The sequence below is a fragment of the Gadus morhua genome, chromosome 15, assembly GCF_902167405.1.
Source record: "Gadus morhua chromosome 15, gadMor3.0, whole genome shotgun sequence".
In the NCBI taxonomy this organism is placed as follows: Eukaryota; Metazoa; Chordata; class Actinopteri; order Gadiformes; family Gadidae; genus Gadus; species Gadus morhua.
Window position 1 is genome coordinate 4,230,702 of NC_044062.1, and position 10,044 is coordinate 4,240,745.

The 10,044-nt window shown below is 51.6% G+C and overlaps 1 protein-coding gene across 1 annotated transcript in view; it reads right to left on the minus strand.

Annotated features, from left to right (window-relative positions):
• The window catches only part of slc35f3b (solute carrier family 35 member F3b), a 27,760-nt gene extending 19,700 nt beyond the window's left edge, over nt 1-8,060 (minus strand). The window contains exon 1 of the mRNA XM_030378571.1: nt 7,698-8,060. Coding sequence (XP_030234431.1) covers nt 7,698-7,773 — 76 coding nt within the window. The 5' untranslated portion in view covers nt 7,774-8,060. The remainder of the gene's footprint in view (nt 1-7,697) is intronic.
• Nucleotides 8,061-10,044: the final 1,984 nt, after the last annotated feature.

Here is a 10,044-nt window from a genome sequence, read left to right on the forward strand (position 1 = left end):
CCACAATGCCCTCCAATGGCTTCCAGGAGGTAATCCGTCCCTAATCATTACAACGATCACAGCGAGAGGCGATGGACGAGCCGTCATCCGTAATCTCAGATCGGATCACGCTCTTAAGAGAGAGAGCTCAGCCGAGGTTGTGTTTACGGAAAGTCATGGTTTCCGTGAGGAGGTGGAGGAGGAGGAGGTGGAGGAGGTGGAGGAGACGGTGCAGAGAGAGGTGTGGGGTCGGGGGGGGGGGGGGAGGGGGGGGCGTCTCCTGGCCAGACGTCCCGCTGACAGAGAGCCAGACTGGGCCGGGACCGCAGGCGAGGTCAACCTGTCAGCCCGGGAACTGGCTTGTCAGGCCGGGTAGACAAACAGAGAGTGAGACGTGTCAAAGAGGTGTGGAAAACGAAAACAAACCAGCACACTGACCCCACACATGGTGTGTGTTTGGGCGGGAAGAGGTGGCTGGGCCGAGAGATGAGGCGTCCAGCAGGCAAACAGTCGTGGCGTGTTTGTTGAGGATCTCTGGTCAGACACACTCTGGTCAGACTTGATGTCTTCCGTCGCCCTGACCTAACCACTGCTGCAACACTGCCTGCTTGTGAGAGTGCATGTGTGTGTTTGTGTGTGTTTGTGTGTGTTTGTGTGTGCCTGATACGGCTTTGTATGTGGGTTTGTGTGTACTTGTTTGTTTGTATATGCGTCGCTATGTGTTTGTAAGTGCATGTACACATTTGTTTGTATGTGAGTGTATGAATGTATGTGTGTGTGTGTGTTATAGTGTGTGTGCAAGTGTCTGTTTGCGTGTTACTGTGCGGCTGTTTGTCGATGTGTGTATATGTGTGTGTACATGTTTTTGTGTGTGTGTGTGTGTATGTGTGTGTGTGCGCATGTCACATGCTGACGTGGTAGAACCGTCTCCAAGGTACTCCACAACCAGCACAGCCATTACTCAGTATTGCTGTGTTCCCCCTGACACGCCATTTCCGTGAGGGTTAGGGTGGAGGGGGGGGGGGGGGGGGGGGGGGGGGGCTTTGGTGCGATGATGCACCAATTAAAAACCTCCTAGAGAGCTCCCTGAGATCGTTCAGATCCCGATCAATATCTAACAGATTGGCCGCCGCCGCCCAATGTTGAATGAAGGTCGGGCAGGCCGCAGCAGATGTTACGTTCACGGAGTCTTCCCACACAGCGTTTAATTCCTCCCACGCTAGACCCCCCCTCCTCCCCTCTCATCAACGGAGGGGAATCTCACAGAACCCCCCCCTTTTATCTGAGCCTCAATCGTCTCTAGTTACACAACACCAACACGACCCCTAAACCACCCAAAGGATATCGGTGTGGAAAAAGAAAAAGAAAAAGTTGTTTCTTCCTCCTGTTCCCTTCATGAATAAATGCACAGTGAAGTAAGTTTAATCCAAATGTGAAACAGAAACGCCAGGGGGACTAATACACTGACAACACTGTTTAACGACACCATATGGTGGCGATACGCTATGTTACCCCAAGCTACATAAACTTGATGAGGTTGTGAGTTTAGAAGGGTTTAGAACGCAGAAGGTTGGAGGCTTTTACAGATGATGGGATGGAGATATCAGCGCTGATGAACAAGCTGAAGGAAGGAACCGTTCCCCTTGGGGAAGGGATTACGCTCTAAAGATAGGAACCGACGCACTTGCAGAGGGATTTCTTAGTGCCGGAGCAGAACACACAGACTAAGAAGCAGGCAGCACACAGGCAGGGAGTAAGCCCCCCCCCCCCCCCGCCCGTTCAGACTCCACCTGAATGGATGAGTCACTTTGGAGGAGCTTCAGGCTCCGATAGGTTTGGATACTACACACTTCTTGTTATTGGCTTGTTGTGATGCGGCCGACACCATTGCTGACGCCCCTGCCTGACAGCGGTGGTGGGCGGCTGGGTGGGTCGCCTTCACGGGTGCCATCATCAATTCTATTTTCTCCAGGTTCAACCAGGGGGTGTGGCTCCTAAGTTGCCCCCTGGAATGGCTTTCGCTGAGCTGTCAGTCCTCTTTTTATAAATCGCCTGAGGGTGCAATTTTTCTGTCGCACGGATCGACGGCGCGGAGATGTGAAAATGTTTTCTCCTTTCCCCCGCCGCCGCTGAGGCTGTGTACTTTGCTGATGGCTCGTAATAGGCGCTTTAATTTGTTTTTCCTTAAAGGGATGAGGATGATGATGGTGGCGAAGATGAGGGCTGTCTTAGTGCTGCCTCGCTCATCCGCTTCTTATTCGTTCCTCTTCTCAACTTCCTGTCTGCCTCCGCTTTTGTGTAATATGAAAATGCGGTCCCTGTTAATGAGCCATAATTAGCCCCTTTGAGACTGTTACTGTGATTAAGGGCTGTGCAAATACAATCGACTAGACTCGAAACATTTCATCATTGTTTTAATAGGGGGCAGGTTTTATAAAGTGTTTCGAGAATCCCACACCCAGCTGAAAAGCACGACGCCCAAATGTCGGCGACACACCTTAAGGCACCGTTAAACAAGATGCCTCCAACCCCCTACCTGCTCCGTAATGTTCAGCATCCAAATTCCCTGTGAGTCGCTTTGGAGAAAAAGCTGTTAAAGGTCCCATGACATGCCACCAGGTGTGAGTGTGATTACCCGTTACAAGCCGTTGGGGGGGGCAGAACTAAGGGGCAGAAAAACGTACCCTTATGACATCACAAGGGGGCGTGTCCACCTAGATGTGTGACGGATAGATGAGCCACGTTTGCTACAGTCCATTGGGTAGGCTGGTAGACTGATCTATCCAGCGCACATCTAGGTGGACACGCTAACTTGTGATGTCATAAGGGGCAGATTTTCAAAACGGCTTGTAACGGCTAAACACTCACACCTGGTGGCATGTCATGGGACCTTTAAAGGGCTCATGTCATGCCACCAGGAGTGGGTGTGATTAGCTGTTACAAGCAGTTTGGCACAGGGAAGGAACGATTTTCATAGTGACATCACAAGTGGGCGTGTCCACCCGGATGTATGACGGATAGATGAGCAACGTTTGTTACGGTTCACTGGGTAGGCCGGTAGACCGATCCATCAAGCGCACATCTAGGTGGACACGCCCACTTGTGAGGTCACCATGAAAGCCATTCCTTCCCTGGGCCAAACAGCATGTAACGGCTAATCACACTCACACCTGGTGGTATGACATGTCCCCTTTAACTTCCCTCTGAGTCTAATCTACGGGACATCGAGACTGGGATGACACCCATGCACACTGCCAAATAACATCAAAGTTGCGCGGCTTGTCAGCCCCCAGCCTGGCTGTTGGCGTGTTCTATGGCAGGCAGGGGAACACTGGGCTATGCACCGTGTAATGAGCCGTTAGCCGACAGCGCTAGCGGCACAGAGACATATATACGCAGCGGTCTCCGCCGCCGCTGCCGCAGCGGTCAATGCTAACGACGCCCTGGGGTGAGCCACGCCGTTCAGCCTCCTCTGAAATATGATTAGTGTCCTGAGGCAGAGGATGGGCCCGTCTGAAGCGCCTTACAGACAGCCGGAGAGCTGCTCTGTTTCAAGGTCTGTCACGGGATGTGAACGCTTGAAGGGCCCGCTATGAAGAGACTGTTAGGAAGTCCTTCAACATCGCACCGCACCCCACCACAGACCACCAGAGGACTGACCCACCACAGACCACCAGAGGACAGACCCACTACGGACCACCAGAGGACTGACGTACCACAGACCACCAGAGGACTGACCCACCACGGACCACCAGAGGACTGACGTACCACAGACCACCAGAGGACTGACGTACCACAGACCACCAGAGGACTGACGTACCACAGACCACCAGAGGACAGACCCGCCACAGACCACCAGAGGACTGACCCACCACAGACCACCAGAGGACTGACCCACCACAGACCACCAGAGGACTGACCCACTACGGACCACCAGAGGACTGACCCACCACGGACCACCAGAGGACTGACGTACCACAGACCACCAGAGGACTGACCCACTACGGACCACCAGAGGACTGACGTACCACATACCCCCAGAGCACTGACCCACCACAGACCACCAGAGGACTGACCCACCACAGACCACCAGAGGACTGACGTACCACAGACCACCAGAGGACTGACCCACCACAGACCACCAGAGGACTGACCCACCACAGACCACCAGAGGACTGACCCACCACAGACAACCAGAGGACAGACCCACCACAGACCACCAGAGGACAGACCCACTACAGACCACCAGAGGACTGACGTACCACAGACCACCAGAGGACTGACGTACCACAGACCACCAGAGGACAGACCCACTACGGACCACCAGAGGACTGACGTACCACAGACCACCAGAGAACTGACCCACCACAGACCACCAGAGGACTGACCCACAGCCGTTCCCCCTCCGACAGCACCGCTCACCGGAGATGTGTTTGAGAGATCAAGTAGTCAATAATTCATCGCCCACGGACCAGTTGGCATAGGACAGAGTGTTTCACGGTGCCGAAGGAGGGCACAAGAAAACCGTCCACACGTGACGCTTGAACCCTAGTGCCGAGGGCGGTCAAACACACACAAACACAACTCTGGATAGTGGGACCCCGTCGGCTGACCGTTCTGTTTGACCTCATGAGTGAATGGGTTTTGGTCGGCTGTGCAAACAAGGTGGTGTCGTGACCGGGTCTTCTATCCATGTTTCATGTTGGAGAGGGAGGGGAGATGTGTTGGACTGAGAGAAAGCTCGTGAGTTTCCATCGAGCTGATGGTGAGATGGCGATGCCACCTGTTGGACGATAGCAGGACTGGACATGAAACAGTACGAATGTATCTCTCCTTGTGCATGTACAATCACTCTATCAGTGTATATATACATACGCTTTAATGTATAGATGCTATGCAGGAGCAGGTAGGGTTGAGGAATATGGTTCAAGAATGCCGACAGGCAGACTGTGAACATTTAGGATCGAACCAACAACCTTTCGGCCGGGAGTCAAACACCGTAACTATCCAGTGTATCCTGCCAACCTGTCTTCGCCTGTTGAGTCAATAGAGGAATAAAGAGGATGAGTGCAACAAGTTGGCATCCCAAACTTAAAAACAACCAACAGCTCTCTGATCGCAGAGGGTGTTCCGACAGCAGGAGTGTTGGCTTTTCAGTAGAACACAGGTGGCTGTGTGTGTCTGTGTGTGTGTGTGTGTGTGTGTGTGTGTGTGTGTGTGTGTGTGTGTGTGTGTGTGTGTGTGTGTGTGTGTGTGTGTGTGTGTGTGTGTGTGTGTCTGTGTATGTGCCCACAATGCCAACACCCCTGTCTGGGTGTGTGTTAATATCTGTGTGTGTATGTGTGTGTGTGTGTGTGTGTGTGTGTGTGTGTGTGTGTGTGTGTGTGTGTGTGTGTTTGCGAGTGTATGTCTGTGGTTGTGTGTATGTCTCTGTGTATGCGTGTATGTCTTTTTCATGCAGGTCCAAGTGCGTGTGTGTGTGTATGTGTGTGTTTGTGTGTGTGTATGTGTTGTTCTTTTTTGTGTGTGTCCGAGTGAGTGTGTGCATGCGTGAATGTGCGTGTGAGTGTGTGTGCGGGCCACAACAGGCTGCGAAATCGCTGGGAACCAGCTTCTTACTTCAAAGGCTGCATCTCCTACTGCCTAAACCTCAACTCACTCCCTGATCTCTCTTCTCCTTCCTAGCCCTCCCTCTCCTCTCCTTCTCTCCTTTCTTCCTCCCTCGTTTGACAGCACTGGTGCCTTTCTTCTGCGTGAAGAACGCCTTGAAATGGGATGAAGGATGACTGCTCTTGACTCCTGACCCCAGCCAAATCCAATCGAGAGAGAGAGAGAGAGAGAGAGAGAGAGAGAGAGAGAGAGAGAGAGAGAGAGACCAAGATATCTTGAAAAGGTTGGTTCAATCTGTGCAAAGGAATCAAATGTTTAAACTTGTTCTCAGTTGAGTCACTCTATTATCGTGTTACCCTCATCTTCCTCAGCGCAATCTCTTGAATGTCACTGGTGCAAAAACCCTTTCAATTTATATAATAACAAATCTGATCAATCGGTTCCACATCAGTTGAGTTAACTAAATTGCAAATGACAGGACAAACCAATCCAGAAAAGACTTGAAAACCCTGGTCTTTTCATCATTTCAGTCGTTCTGAGGTGGACAGAACGGTGCGAAAGCCATATAGGGGCGTGGCCTGCGCTATTACATTCCGGGGATCCCCCCCCCCCCCAGAATGTATTTTTATAAACCATCTCTAATTTGATCCTTTTTGTGCACTCTGGCATCTTATTAAAATTACAATTCAATATAACTCTGTTTTGTGTATAAATGATAGACTACTTATGTATTGTGTGAATAAATATTAGTAGTGAATTGTTATTATTAGTTTTGAGTAGGAGCAGAAAACTTCACAACTGCTGTCACGGTTTGTGGGCGTGCGCACACGCACACGCACACGCACACTCACACACACACACACACACACACACACACACACACACACACACACACACACACACACACACACACACACACACACACACACACACTCACACACCGATTTGGTTACGTTCATGCAGTGCAGTGCAAGCATATCCATAAGTCTCTCATGCCAGGGGCTCAATGTCGTGACGGAAAGGTGAGGAGGACTGCTTTGGGATAAGAGGCTTAACGCGTTTGAAAACATCACAACCCACTAAGACTGAAGCGTGCCGCCAAAGGCACGCTGACGTTCACGGGGATTCACCGACGCTCGCGAAGGAAAACAACACACACGTGCCAGAAGTGCATCAATCCCACCCCCACCCTCCTCCCGCCTACTCCCCGTCTCCAGCGGAACCCAGCGTTGCTTCATGTCTGACAGAATGCGCTCTCTCGAATATGCCATGAGCCATGACAAAAGTAAGACGTTTCCTAAGATGATAAATCGGATTGAATCAGTCAGTGTCTTGCCTGCTTCCAAAAGTATATCGCCTCATGTGTCAGGAATCCGATCAGTCGAGACATGTTGCGTGATTATTTTGCTTTTTGTTTGGATGCGTGATATGAGACGCCGCTGTGTGCATGCAGTGTGGGGGCGAGGGAGGGGTACCAGTGTATGTGAGGGAACCCCCCTGCTGCAATAACAACTTTACACACACACACACACACACACACACACACACACACACACACACACACACACACACACACACACACACACACACACACACACACACACAGTGGATCGGTCCATGCAGCCTCACGCTCAGCGAACCTGTTACGCAAAAGCGTATTTCCTTTTCTCCAAAAATACCCCATCCGACTTTAAAGGGGCAATCCTTCATATTGAACAAATATTTTATCCAGGTAAACAGCAGCGTATGCAAAAAACAACAACAATGTATTTGGAATAATCCACAACACGCAATCCAATGTATCGGGCTACGCGATGTTTTGGGGAGATTGTTAACATTACACGCATGGAGTGGAGCATTTGAACCGTCCCCATGTTGCTTCCTTTCCTTCGACCGCCTGATTAAAGTTAGTCCTCTGAGTCTGATCCCACAGCGGTCACCCCAGTACGGGGCACCGGACCACGCGTGCCATCAGCCTACATCACCCCTCCACTTCTCCTCTTTACGCGTGCCCGAGCACCTTAACAGTTGGACGTACAGTGGCACGGAGGCTCACCGGGAGCATCATCCACGCCGGGGAAGCCGTCGGTATATAAACTCTCCCCTACCTTCTACCTTGGTGAGGGTGAGGACCGGGCTGTTGCAAGCGGAGAGCGGGGCGACCCTGGCCGAGTGTTTCTTCATGCCGATGGAGAGCTCGGGTGGGCAGAGCTCCTCCCGCGTCGACTACATCCCTGAAGCCGGTGTGTGGAACGGACGTTAAGACACTTGTCGGGACACCCCTCACACGTCTCACACCCCACCGCAGCCCGGGTCGTGTTCCTTCAACCGGCCGGTACCAGGTCTCCTCCGACCGCTCAGTGTCCGTTTCCCTCCGCGCATTCAACTCTCTCTCGCTCTCTCTATCCAAGCATTCAATTCAACCTCCTTCTCTTGCGCGCGCTCTCTCGGTCTCTGTCTGTGTCTGTCTGTCTCTCTGTTTCTCTCTCTCTCTCTCTCTGTTTCTCTCTCTCTCTCTCTCTCTCTCTCTCTCTCTGTTTCTCTCTCTCTCTCTCTCTCTCTCTCTCTCTCTCTCTCTCTCTCTCTCTCTCTCTCTCTCTCTCTCTCTCTCTCTCTCTCTCTCTCTCTCTCTCTCTCTCTCTCTCTCTCTCTCTCTCTCTCTCTCTCTCTCTCTCTCTCTCTCTCTCTCTCTCTCTCTCTCTCTCTCTCTCTCTCTCTCTCCCTCTCTCGCTCCCTCTCTCTCCCTCTCTCTCTCTCGTCTGCTGGTGTGTGTTTTTCCTCACTCGTGATAGATCCCCCCCTCTCCCACCCCAAATCTGCAGTATCCCGTGCCGTGCTGTAGTCTCCCTCTCTGCGCGGCACAGTTTGCAATTACTGCAATTTGCCACGTCACGTATCCATCACACACATGCACACGCGCGCGCGCGTACACACGCAGGCATGCACTCGTGCCCGGACGTGACTGCGTGACTGCGCGTGTTCGTGCGCGCTGTCCACCTTCCATATCCCAGTACCGACGCGTTTCTCTCCCTGTTCCCCCGGGGGAGCGCACTGCACCGAAGCTTCAAGGAAACCTTGTCCGGTCTTTGGACTCTGTGGGATCGGTAACGCATGGAAGGATGTGAACCGTCAAAAAGTGCTCGGCGTTCCTTCAGTCAGACTGAAACAATGCCTCAACGGCCATCCCAAAGTGTTTGCGTTGTTTTCTTTGCCTTGTAGCTTGTTTGGGGATTAGCATTGTCAAGGTCAAACCGCCACATATGCGCAATTTGGTCTCTGATCACGTTTCTGGTCACTTTTTTTGTCTACACTTCCTATTCGTAAAAGCCTTCACGTGAAATGTATACATATATATATATATATATATATATATGAAATAAAATAAAATATAGGCCTATATATATATATAGGCCTATATTTTATTTCATTTTTTTTGCCTTATATATATTTTTGATATTTTTTTATATGCAAGTCTTAAATCACCAGAGGAGATATCATAAAGGCTAAAGATTTCATTCTCTCAAAAGTCCCAAATGTGATTAAGTATGAACAGGCAATGGGGTTTCTTTATCGTGCACAAAGCGTTACGTAACGCAGCCTTTCCAGGGGTCTGGGTGGCCATGAATGTGAGGCGGCCACAATGTGAATGCATTTGTACACCAAACAGAGGACTGGTTCAAGACGTTGTCAACGACAGTCGCGCCGTGATCGATCATCCCCCTTTCATCACGAGGGGAGGAGTGGCACCGTGGAGCCCCAGGTTGTTCCCTCGCTGTCGGAGCGTCACCACGACAGCATCAAAGTCTACCGGCACGCCTCTCCCTGGTCTGCTGTTCCTCCTCCTCCATCTGTGATCCTGGATGAGGTCATGCAGCTTGTGTGTGTGTGTGTGTGTGTGTGTGTGCGTGCGTGTGTGTGTGTGTGTGTGTGTGCGTGTGTGTTTGTGTATAGGTGTGTGTGTGTGTGTTTGTGTTAATTTGCATACGTCTCAGCGTTTGTGTGCATCCGAGTGTGTGTCTTTGTGTGTGTGGACGCATGTTCGCGTTCACCCGAGTGCATGTCCGAGTGCGAGTGTGGAACGGCATGCGCAGGTGTGCGTGTCCGTGCGTGTGTGTGTGTGCGTCTCTGCGCACAAAAGTGTGCCTTGCGTGCACTGCGCTCTTGGGAAGCCGGCCTGAATAATTCAAGGTGAGGACTCTCCCTCACGCACACACGGGGAAATCTCCTTCGACTGCCAAGAACTAGGACAGGGAGCTCTTAAAAAGCACACACACTACACAGTCCAAACTAAGCCAAACCCCCCCCCCCCCCCCCCCGACCCCCACCCACACACTGCCTGCTATTTCCTGCTGACTGCCATCCAAAGTCCAGCCAATGGCTTCCGACGGCTCCACTTTGTAACCCAAACACAGCGAGTGTTTGGGTTACAAAGTGGAGCCGTCGGAAGAGGGAGGA